Source organism: Mustela lutreola, chromosome 2 (assembly GCF_030435805.1).
Source record: "Mustela lutreola isolate mMusLut2 chromosome 2, mMusLut2.pri, whole genome shotgun sequence".
NCBI lineage: Eukaryota > Metazoa > Chordata > Mammalia > Carnivora > Mustelidae > Mustela > Mustela lutreola.
Window position 1 is genome coordinate 36,945,913 of NC_081291.1, and position 19,668 is coordinate 36,965,580.

General features: G+C 40.2%; 2 protein-coding genes across 3 annotated transcripts in view; both read right to left on the reverse strand.

Moving 5' to 3' along the window:
- Positions 1-8,286, reverse strand: part of EOGT (EGF domain specific O-linked N-acetylglucosamine transferase) — a 37,054-nt gene extending 28,768 nt beyond the window's left edge. Inside the window, exons 1-5 of one of the 2 annotated variants that reach the window (XM_059161467.1) lie at positions 8,090-8,286; positions 7,089-7,313; positions 4,265-4,488; positions 3,074-3,174; positions 2,313-2,421 (exon numbers count right to left, since the gene is read on the reverse strand). In XM_059161467.1, coding sequence (XP_059017450.1) covers positions 2,313-2,421; positions 3,074-3,174; positions 4,265-4,488; positions 7,089-7,098 — 444 coding nt within the window. In that variant the 5' untranslated portion in view covers positions 7,099-7,313; positions 8,090-8,286. Of the gene's footprint in view, positions 1-2,312; positions 2,422-3,073; positions 3,175-4,264; positions 4,489-7,088; positions 7,648-8,089 lie in introns of those variants that run through there. The other variant, XM_059161468.1, reaches the window with a different exon arrangement.
- Positions 8,287-14,150: 5,864 nt separating this feature from the next.
- Positions 14,151-19,668, reverse strand: part of TMF1 (TATA element modulatory factor 1) — a 32,282-nt gene continuing 26,764 nt past the window's right edge. The window contains exons 15-17 of the mRNA XM_059161469.1: positions 19,040-19,192; positions 17,776-17,901; positions 14,151-16,043 (exon numbers count right to left, since the gene is read on the reverse strand). Of these exons, the coding sequence (XP_059017452.1) occupies positions 15,900-16,043; positions 17,776-17,901; positions 19,040-19,192 (423 nt within the window). The 3' untranslated portion in view covers positions 14,151-15,899. The remainder of the gene's footprint in view (positions 16,044-17,775; positions 17,902-19,039; positions 19,193-19,668) is intronic.

Genomic DNA, 19,668 nt, shown 5'->3' on the forward strand with positions numbered 1-19,668 from the left:
CAGACTCTGGTCAAGCCTAGTTTTGCCAGTGTGTATGCACACTTTTAGGTTACTACAAAGAACCTGCAAGTGTTCTATTTATATCATCTCAAACTTTAAGTCTTTTTGTGTGGTTCAGTTCAGTCTTCTTTAAAAAGAAAAAAAAAAAAAGCACTCAGAGCCATCACTAACCCCATAGCAATGTGGAAAAAGCATTTTTCAAAGCCAAGCCAAATGAAACAAAGAAGAATGCACACGTTAAGAGACATTAAAACAGACTGGAAGGGCACTTTGCCGATTTTAATAAGACATGCTGTCTCTAAACCATAAAGCTTCTGGGAGTCCCAGTCCCCACTGCAGTAAGAGGGCGATGTTTTTTAAATCACTGAAATAAAAGAGCTTAAGAGTCAACTACCAGAGCCTGCTTCTCTTTTTTCCAGTGTGCTTTGTGCCAAAATAGGGACAGTTTCAAAAACTTTTATCCGCTGTGGCTTTTATTTATAGATTTAAATGCCATTTTATTGTTTTCCCATAATTCCCAATGAACACAAGATCTTCACCTTTACCCGCATGGGGTTTTGGAATCGGTCCTTGGTAAGGGATCAGGCTCTGACTGCACAAAATCTATGAAGGTAGATCTTGGCCAGGAAAGATTCTAAATACTGCCTTGGACAAAGTATGCAGGGTGGGGCTGTGGCTCTCCCCTTGCCCCTTCCACATCAACAGGTGGACTCCAGCCAGACTATGCAACACACACAAAAAAACGTATGTAAGGGCACCCAGGAGCAGTACGGCCTAAAGCCACACCTCCCTCCTTCAGGGTTCATATAGCTCCCTATAATTGCTTCAAGTTCTATTATGTGATAGCTCCAAAAGCACTATATAGAGTGGGCGCCTGGGTGGCTCAGTCGGTCAAGCGGCTGCCTTTGACTCACGTCATGATCCCGAGGTCTTGGGATCAAGTCCTGCATTGGGCTCCCTGCTCATCAGAGAGCCGGCTTCTCTCTCTACCCCTCCCCCCAGCTCATTTTCTCTCACTCTGTCTCTCATAAAAATAAAATTAAAATACTTTTAAAAAAGCACTATAGAGCATATATTCAGTTCCTTTTTTTATTTTTTAATTTATTTTTATTTATTTGTCAGAGAGAGAGAGAGAGCGAGAGAGCACAGGCAGACAGAGTGGCAGACAGAGGAAGAAGCAGGCTCCCCCCTGAGCATGGAGCCCGACACGGAACTCGATCCCAGGACACCAGGATCATGACCTGAGCCAAAGGCAGCTGCTTAACCAACTGAGCCACCCAGGCATCCCATATATTCAGTTTCTTAATCAAAGTGAATTAAGAAAAAAATTTGTTTTTCATTTGCTCGATTGCCTGGAGATAAGAGGCCCCCCCAAGACGTCAGAGACTAGACCAGGATTCAAGAACACCGACTGATAAGATGCCTTAACAATAAGTGCTTACAATCCTAGGGACCTTTAAAAACTGGGACCCAGGTCCCACATTGAGCATTTCTACAAGCAGAATGAGCATTTTTATAAGCTCAGATCTTCCCAGCCACAAGCTATGACAAGGGCATGGCTTGAAGGGGAAAGACACTGAAACACAGAAAGGCTGGGTGCTCTAAGAATCAGGTTTTGAACACTACAGTGTAGATGGAACCTGCTCTTCTCCTGACTGCCCAAAACTGGCTCTTGGCAATGGGCTTGGCTTACACACTGTGCACAATGCATTATGGTTGGAAGGCCACAGAAAAAGATCCGTATCCCAATTCTACATGGACAAGTCCACCGAGTAGCTGTGTGGTCCTGGAAAAGTCACTTCATGCTTCTGAGGAGCCTGTTTTCCTCTGTGGTCAAGTGCTATCAGTACTACCTACCCTGTCCATCTGCTGCAGGGCTTGTAGAAATCAAGCTACCTAGCTGGAGGAAAGCTTTTTGCAAACTGTAAAGTCCTAAGTGAACACAAAGTGGTCTGGGGTCCACAGGTGCGGCGGGTGGGGGGGGTGGGTCGGTGATGTATCATTTGTCCTGAACTCTTTGTGAGGGAATTTGGAAAGATGCAGCTTATCAATTTCTCTTCTTTAGCATAATGTGGGGGAGGGGTGGAATTCTAAACCTAGTCATATTTCAACAGCCCCATAGTAGGATTATCTTGGTTATATGTGTGAAAATGATGAGCCGGTTTCCAAATGAAACAGAAGGACTTATTTTAGAAAGTTAAATAAAAGTCAAAGCCAACGAACACCTGAGTAAAGCTCCTTCTCCCGGAGCCATCTATCTTGTTTTTCCATGATAATCTAAACACTCGGAGTATTTGAAAGGAAACACCCACCGTTTCCTTAGGCTGGCAGAGCACAAGCAGTTCCTCTAGCCGTTCTCCTGCATATCCAAAGTCAGCCTGTTTCCAGAATATGTCCTGGGCAGATTCAAGGGTATCTGTCCTATTTGCAGTCAAAAAGATTCCATGGAGAAAGAAAAAAAATAAAAAAGATTCCATGATTTTTCTCTTTTTACCTTTTCTGAGCCTTGAGTTTCCTTTTTAAAGGTTAAATTACCAGAAGTCTGTCATTAAGTTTTTTAACCATCATAATCTTCCTATAACTCCCTTGCTACAAGAAAATACCAAAATAAGTTATTCATAGACTTACTTTCTTATGCTAAAAATACACAACAGAAGTGTATGATGTTATGGTCATATGGCACTGAAGAAAAGGAGAGAAAATGAGCTACTAGTTACTGTATTTTCTCTACTATGCTAACATTGCAGGTATTGGAAATATTAATTGTATTTCACACTCCCTTCCAGAATCAAGAGGAAACCACCGAGTTATGTTTTTTGTATTTTGGGGGGGAAAATACTTTCTGGTGATCCACATTGTTTTCTCTCTCTGGCAGAGGAAATAACAGATATTCCTGTGCGGGGTGGCAGGAGGGTGGGGAGGCAAGTCAACTTGAACTCATGACTGTGTAAGCAAATTAATATCTAAAGGAATGAATATCTAAAACCAAAGAGTCCAGCTGGGAGGTGGAGCATCGGCAGATAGGACAAAGAAAGATGATTTAAAGAGGAGAGGAGTCCATCTAGAAGCTTACCATCCCATGTCGACATAGGTGCAGATAGGGTAGCCAAACCTGAACTCTGGTCTGCAAGATTTCTCATAACCCCAGCAGTATTTTAGATTTTCTAAGTGTTTCTAGAACACAAAATGTGTACATTTAGACTGGTCTCTCTTCTTCTGACATTTAGAAAGAACTCTTCAGGTTTTTCCATGAAGAAAACAAAATCTTCATAGAACTTTCATTCTCACATCTTATAATACATATTCAAGAGATAAAAGGAATTAGAATAAATCCTAAGTATAAGAGTCTCCAAGTTCTCAACCACAACAATCCTTAATCATCACTCCCCCACACCGCGTCTGGGCCCCAGCGAAAAGCATGGGCTTCCCATATACTACCAAAGAACACTTGAATTGGAATTTCCTGAAGGAGCTTAATGAAACTGCCTTTCTCAGGGAGCAAAGTGATCCTAAAATCAGTCCCTAAAGGGTCGCATAAAATGAAATTTCTATGATCAAATAATCACCATGAAATTAAATGGATCAGCAAATTTACTCATCAATCATGAGCGGCAGAAATGCCACAAGACTTGGACACAGCCGTGGCTGTTGGCCGACACTGCTCTTCTGCGAGACCCAGGAGCAACACTGGTCTGACTCCTGGGTCTCCTTCCCCATATGCTTCCTGAACCAGCACCATGGGAAAGGAAGTTTCTCACAAGGCCCAGCTTTGATCTCTGAGACCTCGTGAGACGTCTTAATGGGCTCCAATTGGAGGCTTTCCCAACAACTCTAAAACAGAAGGAAGGCCAGAGTAACTGCCATAATTATGTGGAGACAGGGGCGGAGGTGTTATTACTAAAATTAAATGCTAAGAGACCCTCTCAAGGGCAGTTGAAGAAAAAAAAGAGGTGTGAAATTCTTTTAACAAGACATTCCTGGCCAGATAAAATCTAATTCCCTTTGTTTATAGAGTATACAAATAGTATTGGCTGACAGTGTGTTTCATGAGGGACTGAGATTTAAAATTTTAGTTGCGATTCAGATTTTAACTCTCAATCTTGCAAATGGGATATAAAGCAAAGTTTAGGCATTTGAAAGCACTAGACGAAATGCAAACAAAGTCTTATAGCCACCTTACAGAATGTTACCTCCAAGTTCAGGTCATAAAGCAGAGCCAAAATCCTTTTAAAAATAAGTAAGAGAAGAAAAAATGAATACCTACCTTATAAGGACAATATGAATCTTTCTTACAGGCTGTGGCAATATGCCTATTATTGTGCAAAAAGAAGGGAATGTGCTCCTCGGGCAAGCGGATACTGGCATAGTCGAACAGAGGTTCGCCTGGAATGCTATCAGCCTTGGGAGGAGCCTCATCTTGGCCACTCAATGAAACACCATGAAGCAATATTCCAAGGACAAGCAGCTTTAACATAGCAACCACCAAACCTAGAGATCATATTGAAAAGGTTTTTGTTAAGACATATCCTTTAAAAGTCAAAGGGATCAAGGGCTCAGTATAAGGACCACGGAACCTTGCTACATCACTGAACAGCACTCCTTTGTTCCACAAATATTTATCGTGCACCTGTTCTGCTCCAGGCACTGCGTTAAGAGCCAGGTACACAGGGGGCGAACAAAACCAGGCCCTTGTTCTGATATAGCTTATACTCTTTCTCAAACTTTCTCACTAAAGGGCGAGAGAGCGAATATTTTTGGTTTTGGAGGCCGTACAATCTTAGAGGCAACTACTCAACAGTGCCTTTGCCACGAAAACAGCCACAGCCCATCATAAAGAACGGGGGAGGTTGCATTCTAATAAAACTCTATTTATAAAAATGGGGCAAAGGCCTTGATGTGACCCCAGTCGCATATCACTGATGCCAGAAATAAAGGAGGTAATATGACAGGCAATATAACACAGTGGTTCAGAACATGAACTCGGAAGCCAGGCCACCTGGGTTTGAATCTAGCTACAGTTTCTCGGCTGTATGATCTTGGCTGCATGAGCTGTTTAACCTCGCTGTGCTTCTGCTTTTCTAGCTGTAAATGGAAATAATAATAAACCTTTGTCGTAGGGCTATTGTGACTTAAGTATCGGTAACATATTTAGAGGTACCTGGCATATTAAATGCTGTATGAGCATTTACTGAGTACATGTTTAAACCCACGTGGGACGGTGGGGAAAGGAAGAGGTTGTTAACTACTATTTGAGCGGAGACCTGAATGGTGAGGAGAAGGAAAATCATGCCAGGGGGAGGAAAGAAAGGACCGTGCAATAGCTCTGGGTAGATATGTATCTCCTGAATAAAAACTGATAATCATGGGGCACTGAGGGGTTGGGGGGGGGGCTCTGGTCATGAGTTCAAGCCCCCCGCTGGGCTCCATGGGCCTACTAAAAAACAAAAAAACAAAACAAAAAACTAAATAAGTAGAATTGTACATGGGTTCCTTCTACGTGCCAGGTACTGTTCTAAGTACAAAGGATGCGGCAATGAACGTGCAGCCCAAAACTCCTTTCCCTTGTAAAGCTCACCTTCTAGTGAGTGTAATAACATTGGTAATAACTATGTAATAACACTGTAATAACTATGATAACAGTAATGACAACTCAGAGAACTTGGAGACGGTGCCATTGATCTATCCCCATCCTGCCTTAGCAACGTGAAAGAGATCATAATCATCGCGGACCTTACTGCGCGTCTAATTCACCCCATAAGGATTAAATTTTGTGGATTAGAATTCTCCTATGTATCCCAGACAAGAATTGTGCCATTCTCGGTTCACTTTAGTAGTATTATTTTGCTCTAGGGAAAAAAAAAAAAAGGTGTTCTTCCCACCGAAGGATAGGACCGTATGCCACATGAGCTACTCCCCAGCAAGATCTGCAGTCACTGGGGCATGTTGGAAAAACCAGCTTTCAGAATCAGCCTTCACCGACTATGTCTAACGAAGATGGGGCCTTCAGAAATAAACTGCTATGTTTAACCCAGCCTAAAGTCCCAAGGCCGAGGCTTCATAACCAAGAGTGTGGACACTGAAAAGGAATTCTGTTCCCCTCCGGAGTGGTAAATATCATGGCTTCTCTTCTTCATGGCTCCGAAGAGTATATTGTTACCTGTTGGAAGGGTGATCTGAATTCATACTTCAGTTAGGACTCTCACCCAACAGTGAGTTGATGGTGATCTTACAAAATTTAAAAATATGCATTAATAGTAATAGTGTCCTAATGGAAACATTTACTTCTTTAATTATCAGAACCACACAGAAGCTGTTGTGATGCTTCAGGTATCTGAACTCTGCCAGAAATGAAACACAGTACCTTAAAAGGATGCCAAAGCAGACTTTATCATTCAGGTGATATTTTTGGATTAAAGGAAATATTAAGAGAGAAAAAAATTTAATGAGATAACCTCTGAGCACAAGACCTGGCACTTAGTGAGACATTCTGTAAGCAAAAGGCCTGACTCATAGTGTGCTTTCTTTTCCCTGGTGAACAGCAGACTTCGAAAAGCAAAGTTACAGATGCCCCTCCCCACACTCACTTAAACTAGATTCTAATGGTATGCAGAAGGTTACGGTCCATCAACCGCTACAGGCCAAAGGGACACTCTGTGGATAAAACCTTCCTAGAGGGGGGCGCCTGGGTGGCTCAGTGGGTTAAAGCCTCTGCCTTCGGCTCAGGTCAGGATCTCAGGGTGCTGGGATCGAGCCCCCCATCAGACTCTTTGCCAGATGCAACAACGTTCCTAATTCTCATCCTATTACTCCTACTCACTGAACCATAGGCTAGTTGAGCCTTCCTCTTTACTCCTCCAGCCTGACCATCCATCCAACAGGCAGGCTGGCCTATTTTCTTGACTCCTTCTTTCCAGTAATAAAGTCATTGTTATGACTAAGTCCTGACCTTCAGTTCTTCAAGTCCACTGTCCTTGACTGAGCTCTCGCTGAAACTAAACCCACGGATCCACGGAGAAGGAGTAACACTTCAGTCATGAAAAAATCTGAAGTCTCCGACCAGAAACCAGGCTTTTGCAAAGGGCACGTACCTGCTTGCATAGGCTAGAAGGGGGTAGCTGCTGGAGCATGAAAGCACAGCCCCGGGGCCTGGCAGAAAGCGGGTTCGGGTGCGCAGTCCTCTTGCAAGGCTCCCCCAGGGATGGGTGGGTGCACTTCTTTCGCAGATGGAAGCTGGAGCTCGGCGCTGCTTTCCCTTCAGCACAAAGCAACCTGCTCCTTCCCCTTCTGGATTCCCTCCCCGGATTTCCTCAGGCCTAAAAGGTGGAGGAGGGAAAAGGGGGGAAAAAAAGGGAGAGCCTGAAAGAGGATGAGAGCCCGAGGCTGACGGGGACCAGAGTGGGTGAGATGGGGCAGGGCTCCGTGCCTCAGATCTTGGGAGTTTAAAGAAGATAGTGGACAAATGAAAAGTTGAACGCGTTCTGAGACCCACAAGGACTCCCAAACGCTCGCCCGCGCGGGGGCCACGGGTCTCACGGTAGGCTGAAGCAAGGGGTCGGAAAGGGCTTGGCTGTCTGAGATGCCGAGGGGAGGTCCACCAGCTGGGTGGCCAGAACCTCAGTCGGGGACGCGGGGCGGCGGGGGAGGCGGCGGCGGCGACAGCGCTCCGGCAGCCACCCCGCCGCGCTCGGGGTCTTCAACCCAGGCGCCCGCGGGGCTGCGCCGGGGTCGCGAGGTCCCCGCACGTCGCCCAGCACCCTGCGTCCGCCCACCTCCACCCAGTCCCCCGGCGCCGGGGAGGAGCCGGGGGGAGCGGCTTCGCCCCGGTCTGGCACACCGACCCACGCGGCGCGGGACGGGGAGAGGGGCATCCTTCTCCGTGGTCGGCTGGCTCCCGGGAGCCCCGCGCGCCGCAGGGGCCGAGCGCCCCCATCCCCGGCCCGCAGGCAGTGGAAGGCGCGGCGCAGTCCGCGGAGAGGCTGCAGCCCGCGGGGCAGGCGCGCCGGGAGCGCCGGCGGGAGAGGCGCGCGCAGCCGAGCGGCCGCGGCAGGGCGGCGGCGGAGGGCTCCGCGGATCCCCCAGCGAGTCCCACCTGGAGCCGGGAGAGCCGGGGCTGCGGAGGAGGAGGAGGAGGAGACAGCCGCCGCTCCAGAGCACCGAGGCGTCATAACCGGCTGCTGCCGCTCACCGGAAACCTCGGGCGAGGGAGCCGGGCCAGGGGGCGCCAGGGAGCCGCCGGGACTCCGAGGCGGCCTGCGCCGGGAGGCGGGCCCGAGCCCGGCAGAGGGGTTGGCCCGGGACAGGGGCAGGAGCGGGGCTCGGCGCGCGCGGCCGGACGCCGGGCGGCGGGGAGGGGCGGGGCTCCGTCGGCTCCAGGGCGCGCTCGCCCGCCGGCAGGCAGTGCGGGAGCCGCAGGGCCGGCCGCCGGCGCGGAGCCGGGGAGGGACGCGGGCTCACCGCGCTGGCCTGGCCCCCTGCGGCGGCGGGGCGGGGATAAGGCGCTTAGAGGACGCGAGGACACCTGACTCTGCTTCCCATCTTCATTCCGACTGCGTCGCTCTGACGCGGACGGTTACCTTTTTCTTAAGCAGGACAGAAGTTGCCGCCCTAACTTTCCGATGTGGGGCGCAAACGCAGTCGGCAGCCCTTTGGGGCAGGGGGCGGTCGGGGTGGGGAGGCTGAATGCTTTTTAAATATTTTTTTAAGATGCTGTCAAGTGTTACAAATTCCATTAGTGATCTGCTAAATAATGTTATCTGGATTTTTTTTTTAAATAACAATACTGCAAGGGGCACATACGGTATTTGACATGTCCCAGGCATAATTCTAAAGCACTTGACAGTATTAACTCGTTTACTCTTCATGTGTGAGACTGCCTCTCAGGAACGACTGCTCCCTTATGTCATACTTTGCCTGCCCCGTACCAACAAGGGCAATAGTTTTAAAGGCGCTTTCTCGGCTTACTTGTAACCATACTATTTTTGTCACCTACAGGAAATGTAGCTTTCCTGTTAGTCGATTCAAAATGAACTGCAGTCATTTAAAATACATTTTTGTCACAGAGTGGTGATTTGTATTTATGTTTTAAACCTAATACATGAGAAACGTTTTTAAGAGGTCAGTCTCATGGGCGCCTGGGTGGCTCAGTGGTTAGGCCGCTGCCTTCGGCTCAGGTCATGATCTCAGGGTCCTGGGATCGAGTCCCGCATCGGGCTCTCTGCTCAGCAGGGAGCCTGCTTCCTCCTCTCTCTCTCTCTGCCTGCCTCTCTGCCTACTTGTGATTTCTCTCTGTCAAATAAATAAATAAATAAATCTTTAAAAAAAAAAAAAAAAAAAAAAAAAGAGGTCAGTCTCATTGCAAGCACAACAAACCAATTAAACTGGTGTGACATACACGTGGTACTATTTTAAATGGCTTAATAGTAAGGTGCAGTCCTTCAGGCTCAGAGGAAACGTGACAGACCTTTAAGAACGTCAGATCCAGTTCTAACATATTGCAGCAGCCAGATGCAACACAGATTTTCCACCCAAAATACCAATCTTAAAATTTTAAGTTTCTTCAAACTGACATTTTAAAAAACGCAAATATCCTTTATTGGGGAGGCTAACTGAATAAACTGGTATATCCACACAATGTAGAACTAAGCAGGCACCAAAAAAGAAAAAAAAAAAAAAAAAGAATTGAGAAATATGTCTATACACTGCAGGGTTTATTTTTGAGCGGGTAAAGGATGTGTAATATGGTATTATTCACCTAGAAGGGGGGATATATACATGCTATTTTACAAATAGAATAACATTTAAAATGATTACCTATGGGGGAAGGAGGGAATATGTGTATAGAGACAAGGAAGATAACTTTTATGGGTGTACATTATATAGAAGTGGCTTTAGAATCATGTAAATATTTTACATTGTAAGACAAAATTTTTTAAAAGTAATCCTTAAAAATTGAAAATAAAATGAAATTTTATTTGGAAAATGCTATCCAGTTGTGGCATATACCACCACGAAGGAACTATTCCAGGTGACTTTGAAACAATTAGCACGTCCTGGTGGATGTACCCTCAAGACTAAAAGAATTTTTTAAAAATCACAAACTGTTTCCAGGAACCAAACTGAAAGTGGGAATATTGGTTGGGATACATCGAATAGGAATAATTAAGATGGTATCTTTGAAGCTAAAATTTTGGCATGTGGTATAGAGGTAAGTCTGATGAGGTTATATAAAAATCCTATAGTTAATGAATTTGAAGGTAATAATATACATTAACATATTTTATTGTTAAAAATGGATCTTTCCAACATCCATTGAAAAGGCCTAGAAATAACCAACCTTGTAACAACAAGCACCTTTTGTGCCCAGACTATGATCTGCAAACATTTCCCATTAAAAGGAACATGGGTTCCATTGAAAAGTGGATCATCTTAGGGACACCTGGGTGGCTCAGTTGGTTAAGCAGCTGCCTTCCACAGGTCATGATCCCAGGGTCCTAGGATAGAGTTCCCCATCTGGCTCCTTGCTCATCTGGGAGTCTGTTTCTCCCTCTGTCCACTCTGCCTGCTTGTGCTCTCTCTCTGGCAAATACATAAATAAAATCTTTTAAAAAGGAAAAAAGAAAAATGTATCATCTTAGATATGGGGCATGTAATGTACAAGCAGAAGCTGAAAAATCTTACATGAGGAATCAGGGAAGCAATCAAAGATTATGAGGGCTGTATCAGAAGGACTCAGGAACCAATCTGAAAAGGCTTCCTATGGCCAAAGATAGGATAATTTAAAGGACCAGTAAGGTGCCTGGGTGGCTCAGCATTTAGGGGTGCCTGGGTGGCTCAGCATTTGCCTGAGGCTCAGGTCATGATTCCAGGGTCCTGGGATTAAGCCCTGCATCAGGCTTCCTGCTTAGAGGGAGGCCTGCTTCTCCCTCTCCCACTCCCCCTGTTTATGATTCCCTCTCTCACTGTGTGTCTGTCAAATAAATAAAATCTTTAAAAAAAAAAAAAAAGATAACTGTAATGGATTGAAGCACACATATACTTAAATCTTATATTCAAAAAGACCCAACCAATCAACCAGATGCACAAACCAAAACCTCTCTGACCACAAAGGGAACCAATGTGGCAAAGGACCCAACTCTAAATGTGAAAAAACAAAAACAAGAAAACTGGTAAATAAAGAAAACCATTCAAGCGTATTTATCCCATCTTTCCTCTATGAACCATGATGCAAGTACCCAAATAGTTGATGAGGTACTTTTTACGAAAACATTCCATCCTTAAATATGATAATCAAGTCTTATGTCTGCAATTTTCTTCAAAATAGTGTGGATTGAAATGAAGCACAAGTGGACTATAAATCAAACAAAATGGGCCGTGAACCGTTGAACACTGTTGAAGAGTTTATGTTAATGGGTACACGGGGATTCATAATCTGTTCTCTCTTGTACAAGTTTGAAATTTTGTATAACCATTTCTATAGTGCATTACAATCTTACTGAATGTGTTTTAAGCTTTTTGCACATATATTGACATTTGGAGAGCTCACAGTACTATCAGAATATAGCTTATTGGTTACCTGATATATCCAAATGCTTAAAATATGATTCAATGGTTCTGAAGTATTAAGCAAATAATTTTTTTAAGATTTTATTTATTTAATTGACAGAGACATAGGAACACAACCAGGTGGAGTGGGAGAGGGAGAAGCAGGCTTCCCACTGAGCAGGCAGCTGGATGAGGGGCTCGACCCCAGGAGCCCAGGATCATGACCCAAGCTGAAGGCAGCCACTTAACTGAGCCACCCAGGCGCCCCAGCAAATAAATTTTGACAAAAGTTGACCTTACACTGCAGTTGATCTATACATTTATGGTTTCACAGAAAAGGAGTAAAAGAGTCAGCACTGCACAGTTAATGGTTCAGAACATGTTCTCTGGAGCCTAACCGCACAAATTAGAATCTCATCTTTGCCACTTACTTACCATATGACCTTAAGCAACTAAACCATTCTTCATTTTAAAAATGGAGATGGTAATAGTATCGACTTTAAAACACCGATTTGAACAGAGAGTGCAAGTATACAATCCCTTTTCCAAAATCTTTGGGACCATATGTGTTCCTGAATTTTTTAATATACAATAGGGTATGCACACAGTTTACTACTTAACACCCTGGATGTGCCCTGGGTCAACACCCCATAATCTCACACAATATTTCTGCAACAAAGTACATGAATATTCACACTGAGTGAAATAAAGCTTCTAAATAGCCCCATGTCAGTAAAGGTTAGGCTTTACCACCAAAGCAGATTTGATAGCAAACTTATAAAGATACTCCCTATCAGCTTTCAGAGCTTTCTGGACTTCAGAACAGTGGATAAGGGATTATGATCCCATTTAAATGAATTTATTCCACAGTAACAAAGCAAGCACTGTGTTTCCTATAATCCACATGACCAGAGATTTTTGAACAATGTATTTTTAAAAATTAAGATTGTAATTTCAAGAGAGAAATGGGCATGGCATTGTTTAAAACTGAAAAGGAACACCTTTATCTGTCCATCACTACCTATAAAAGCAACAGTAGAGTTTAGAGTTTACTATTAAGCAAACAGCAACTGCTCTTATTACCCCTTAGCTTAGTATTATTTGAAGATTTTAAAATTACATTTACCTTACTTAGGAGTAGGACAAATGGAGAATAAATTCTGGACAGCACCAACAAAAAATTCTCCATACTGCAATTATGGACTACTAGAGTATTTTGGGTTTTTTGTTTTGAGAAGCATTTAGTATTAAGGAGAAAGAAACAATTTCAATTCTATCTTATTAAAGGACTGTGATTTGCTAAAGGTAAAATAGCTATGTGTAAAGGCAAAAATTTACAAGTACTTTTTTCGATCAAAGCTGCAGAGTTCAGTATTAAAAGCAATACGAACTCAGAATAACTTATGAACATGTCTTCATTAGAAAAACTATGCCTAATATTAGTAACACTCTTCATAATATAACTCATAGAAAATTTGGGCTTATCCTCATTTTAAAATACGAATTCTGAGGTTATACAAGTCCTATTATCTTCATAAAACAATACTACCCTCATTCATTGGTACTAGCTGGTCTAAATTATGGTAACAGTGAAATATACTAATACTATTTTAAAATCTTTATTCAAATCAGATTCATGCTTATTACCTTTCACTTAAAATTAAAATATTTTATCCATCGGTAGTTGAAGTCATACTTTTAGCCCTTTACAAAATATTAAAGTTATACTATAAAACTGAATGGAATAGGGAAGATTAGAATTTTAAAGGGAAATAAAAAATTATGATACATTAGAAGAAAATGTACACATACCAGATAAATAGTAGTAAAACAAGATAAAGATACCCATAGTCATTTTCTCTTTTCTCTTGTGGCTTTTTTCTAAGTACTACAATTCATATACTTTTAATAAGCATCTGAATAAAATTTTCAATTCAGAAATCAAATGTCAATTGAAGAATCATGAGAAAAAAATTCTACAGAAATTAATTGCTTAACTACAGGAACTCATGTTTCCCTAGTTCAGAAATTATCCATATTTAGAATATCTTAAATCACAATATAGATACATTGAATACATTCCCATATGCTAAACAGTGTAAAACTGAAACTTTGCAACAGAGTCAATGGAAAAGAAAGAAATTGGTAGTCTCAATCTAGCTTCCCAAGAGTTGGAAAAACGCCTTTAGTCTGTGCTCAGTTGTCTATATATCAACAAGGCTCACTCCTCTTTTACTCTTTTTTTTCATATTTCTGAAATTATTATGACTTTTAGTATCTATTTTCTTTTCAAGAGAAATACCTGATTGCAAACTATTCTCCTAAACATTAAAATATAATTTTACAAAATATGGATAAAGAAGTTTTAATGACCAACAGTAAAATACAGCAACTAATATCATAATAGGTAGTCTGCCACTTAGTGGGGGTTTTCAAGAAACTTATTCACTACACCTTCTCAACTTATAAATGTATTGAGATCCAAGTATATAATAAAATCTATGTGAATATCCATTATTAATTTTTGGATAAAGAACATATGGTAATATACAGCCAGAGCCCTAACTGCTTATCATTTTTAAGTTAAATAAATTGAAGACACTTTAGAATTATAAGTTAAACGGACTTTATTAATGTAAATAAGAATTAAGAAAAGAGAATGTTTAATATTATGAAATTGAAAAGTATAGGAGTTTTATTTCAATCTGTTTTCAACAACCTGAAGGTTTTATTTTCTTGCTAATGGATATTTTAAAAGAATAATTTTATAATTCTTGAACTTCTAGTTTCAAACACTTGATATTCTGCAACTTAAGTTTCCTATATTTTCTAATTTTGTACATTTCTTATTGCTATCAGTCTTGTCATTCCTTGTCAGCCCCTGAATATTAAAATAACAAAAACAAAAGCAAAAATAAAAAAGTCCAAGCTGACAAAAAGCTATTACACTGCTTTTTACCACTAAAATACAGAAAATTAATTTTATGAATTTGGTTCACACTGAAAGACTACTTGCTACTGCTACAAATTAGAGATCCAATGACAGAAATACTGTCTGGAATAAAAAAGAACAAAAATGAGGTCACTTGAATTGCCCTGAAAAGCATTCTAAATTCTTCCACATGGCTTGCTTATAGTTATACTCCAAAGTTCTAGTGTTTAAAATTCAACTAAAAATTAAATGAGAGTTTTTATTTGCAAGTAAAGTCAGGTAATGACTTTCAGTAATAAAATGTATCAAAATATTTCACAAATTTAAAACAAGGCCCAGTTAACTTTTAAACAAAATAACACTTGGAAGAAAGCATAGCTATTTTTTTAAAGCTATTCCACACTATTTTTGTGTGTAAAGTTTTGAGAAAAAATGATAAATTATACAGAATTGCAGAAGGCCAAATTTAAATTAGCTCCAATAATTTCTCTATATTCTTATATTTTATAATATCAAATATTGATTTTTAATGTGCTGAAAAATAAGGCTTTACAAAATATGAACAATTAATTTTTAAGAGAAAATCATGGTATTATTTTATCACTTTTGATTCATTTTATAGGGGAGGGCAGTAAAACAATACCTCTTCAAAAATCACTCAAATATCACTGATATCATCACAAAATCATTCTAAGTAAAATTGTTCCACTATCCAATCATGCCTATATAACTAACTGAATAGCTACAGCTTTCACCAGAGAGGTACCAAAATCTGTACAGACTTAATTGTAGAATCTGGGTGAAAGAAATTCTCAGACCACAAAAATTTTAAAGTTTAAATCATTCACCCTTTAAGTTTCAGACAGTGTTTGACTTCTACTTTAAAAGAAAAAAAAATTAGTTCAAAATTTAGTAACTGCAGGTTTAATAATTTTTTTTACTAGACCACTTAATGTCTATTTTCATGAAGTAGTAATTAGATATGTTGAAATGTGAAAGATTTCAAAGTTTCAATATGTTAATATAACTCTTTAAATGTCCTTAATATATACAAACACATATAAATTACAGATACAATTAATTATATATTTACAATACAACATATGAACACTCTCACCTTCCCTAACCATGTTGATATGAGGAAAAGTAATCTCTGTGCTATTCAAGACAAAAAAACAAAAACAAAAACAAAAAACATTGATGCTTTAAAAAATAAATCTTTAAAGAATAGTTTCAAAAATAAAGTTCAAATATTGCACAAAATAATTTAACTGCAAATATTACTATATACTAGAAAACAATTTTTTTCAGTTCTTGAACTCTACAGTAAATTCCACTTTCTAATTCTATAAAAGAATTTATTGGAAGTCTACTTTTAGATATTAAATGTTTACATTCAGTTTGATAGGAATGTAATTTTCAGAAGTTAACTGAGCCTTTGTCTTAAAAGTTCATCTATTTGAGTCTTATACATATTTTTTACATCTTCAAGATCTAATCGAAGTTCTTCTGCCTCTTCTGCTTTTTCTCCATACATCTGCAGAATAGTGTTGTACCTTTGATCCAAATCCTACAAAACACGTGTTCATAATTTTTAAAATTAACTCCATAAAACATCTTTAATATTATATTTATATTATAAATGAGTCAACAGTAAACACATTACAATCTAAATAAAAGTATCAAGTCCTCTCATATAAAAATTAAAATGATATTCCAATCTGCTGGAATAAATAGCAAATAAAGGAATTAAAAAAAAAAAAAAACTTAAGCCAAATGGCTATCAATCTTATCTCTCCACTAATCTACAATTATCCCTATATAAAGATTAATCTGTCTTTTTTCCTATTAACTTAAACACATGTGATTAAAATTTTACTCTCTCTGGTTCATCGTGGTTTAAGTATTACCTAGCATTTACCCCATAGAAAAAGTTGAAAGAAAATATATTCTCATATATGTCTTAACAGTGACTCCTAATACCAAATATGCAAATTGTGATGATATATATAACATCAATGAACAAAATACTAATAGGATCATGTAAAAGAGAAGCATTATAAATGAGCCTTGGTCAAATAAAATCCAGTTATTTTCTTATTTTGGGGACAAGACATGATTATGAGAAATACTTTTGTGTAGTGTGACAATCAAGAAGAAGGTTCTTCCTCTTACACTGTTGGTAGGAATGCAAGTTGGTACAGCCACTTTGGAAAACAGTGTGGAGATTCCTTAAGAAATTACAAATAGAGCCCCCTATGACCCTGCAATTGCACTACTGGGTATTTACCCCAAAGATACAGATGTAGTGAAAAGAAGGGCCACCTGTACCCTAATGTTCATAGCAGCAATGGCCACAGTTGCCAAACTGTGGAAAGAGCCAAGATGCCCTTCAACAGACAAATGGATAAAAAAGACATGGTCCATATATACAATGGAGTATTTTATGCCTCCATCAGAAAGGATGAATACCCAACTTGTATATCCACATGGACAGGACTGGAGGAGATTACGCTGAGTGAAACTGGTCAAGCAGAGAAAGTCAATTATCATATGGTTTCACTTTCCTAGGGAGCATAAGGAATAACACGGAAGACACTGGGAGATGGAAAGGAGAAGTGAGTGGGGGAAATTGGAGGGGGAGACAAACCATGAGAGACTGTGGACTCTGAGAAACAAACTTAGGGTTTTGGAGGAGAGGGAGGTGAGGGGTTGAGTGAGTCTGGTGATGGGTATTAAGGAGGGCATGTATTGCATGGAACACTGGATGTGGTGCATAAACAATGAATTTTGGAACACTGAAAAAAAATTTAATTTAATTAAAAAAAAATAAATAAAGTCCATGTGGGACGAGAAAACTAAAACCAATAAATTGACACTTTCTAGAGAACACAAAATTTTAAAAAAAAAAAAGCTTCTTAAAACTGCTTTTCTGAAATATTAATACCATTTTCAAAAAAATCATGAAAACTTGTGCATTTTATATAAACTAACAATATGAAATTTAATGTAACTGGATAAAAATACCTTGGACTCATCCTCTTTTTAAAGGATTTATTCATTTTATAGAGAGAGAAAGTGAGAGCAAGTGTGCATGTAAGTGAGCAGGGGGAGAGGCAGAGGGAGAGAGAGAATTCTGAAACAGAGTTCCTGCTGAGTGTAGAGCCTGACGTGGAGTCTGACAAGGGGCTCACTCCCATGATCTTGAGATCATCACCTGAGCTGAAATCGAGAGTCAACCACCTAACCGACTAAGCCATCAGGCAACCCCTTGGACTCATCCTTAAATGACGAATACTTACTCTTAGCTGAGTTCGAAGTTTGGGTATCTCTTTCACTTTCTCTTCGAGTTCATCATTTTGATTTGTTAATTTAACTAGCTCTTCAGCCATTATTGCGCGTGTTTTCTCTAGGTTGCCAATTTCTAGCTGAGAAACATTACCAGAAAGTAATTTAAATAAAAATATATCTTGTTTAATACTTCTACTAAGATAAATATATTCAATATTATTTTGGGGAGAAATAGTATATCAACATACAGCCATAAACTAACTTTTTCTTAAGGAAATGGCAAAAACAAGAGTTTCTGCTCTCCTCAGAAGTTACCGTTTATAGGGCAAAAAGAACTAGAGAAAATCCAATAATCTGTTTGAAATACGCAGCCCTGTATTTTTCTCTAGAGAAACAATATATATTTCAGTCACTCTAAATTACTGCAGAAATTCAGAGAAATAAAAATGTACTTTAATGCAGCACCAGCTGTGTGGGTCAAACTGACAGAATCTATCAGCACTACCCAAGAAGTTAATTTGGGCCCTCAAGTGCAGCACACTGGCTACATGAACATAACACATATAAAGATTATTCTGATCTTATTTTCCAATTCAAAAACTTGTTCTTTAATAGAGTAGTATTTCAACTAACTAAAATTATATAATGAGAATAAAAGATTTACCTTTCAGTATATCAAGTGCAACAATGAAAATAGGTAAAATGTTTTTAACATCTTACCATATTAAGTTTTTAAAAAACAAGGTAAAGTGGTAGGGTGCTGCCTCCCTATTCGTGAGGCTTCCTTTCACAGCAGGATGTTCTAATTCTCTTATCTCTTATCTCCTTTGCTCCTTCCTCACAAAGGGAAGTGACTTATCTAAGTGGTAAATCTGGGAATAAAATGACTGTTGAGATAGCAACTTCCTTTTTTTTTTTTTTTTTTTTTTAATGTTTGGGGAAAGGCGCCTGCCAGGAGTTCTCTGCTCCTAGATGCTTAAGAGTCTTAGCTGGCAGGCTACAACACACAGGGAGGTCCATTCCAGGCCCGCATCTGCTGTGATGGGGTAGGTAAGTCACCCTAACTCAGGCAGTCAGCAGGCTCATTTGGCTCTCATCTTTGGCTATTTTCTCCAACTTGTCTTTATCATTAATATATGTGATATATTTCAAACTTCACATGCCATCTCTCACTTTATTTCCCAATTTGCTAAGAAGTGAGGTGGAGATGTAGGGTGCTACTTACTGGGCCCCAAAATTTCATTTACTTCTGTAGCACATTTAATTTTTCCAAACCTGTAAATGAGTAATCTCTCCTTCCCTGAGTTTTAGCTGAGACTGCAGATTTTCAATAATGCTGGATCCTGCTCCCATTCTCACAGCATCATAAAGATTGTTTCCATTAGCTGATAGAGACATTGGTCCAAATGAGTGATCATGAGGCTCATCCTATATTAAACAAACCACATTCAGTTATTCAGTTATTATAAACTGAGTTCCATGATAAGGTTCAAACAAAACAGTTCTGCTAATTCTTGTTTTAGAATGTCTGTGATTAGGGCACCTGGGTGGCTCAGTCATTAAGTGTCTGCTTTGGGCTCATCCCAGGGTCCTGGGATCAAGCTCCGCTTCGGGCTCCCTGCTCAGCAAGAAGCCTGCTTCTCCAGCTCCCTATACCCCTGCTTGTGTTCCTTCTCTCTCACACACACACACTCTCTCTCTCTCTGTCAAATAAATAAATAAATATCTTAAAAAAAAAATCTTAAAATAAAATAAAATGTACATGACTTTCTCAAAGGCAAAAAAAACATCTCTATTTCCTCAGTGCAATTAGCACTCCTTCGGGAACATACAGATGAATTGCCTATGGAATGGCAAGGTCATGGCTGACAGCCAAAAGCTACCTGCATATTTCCTTTATCATC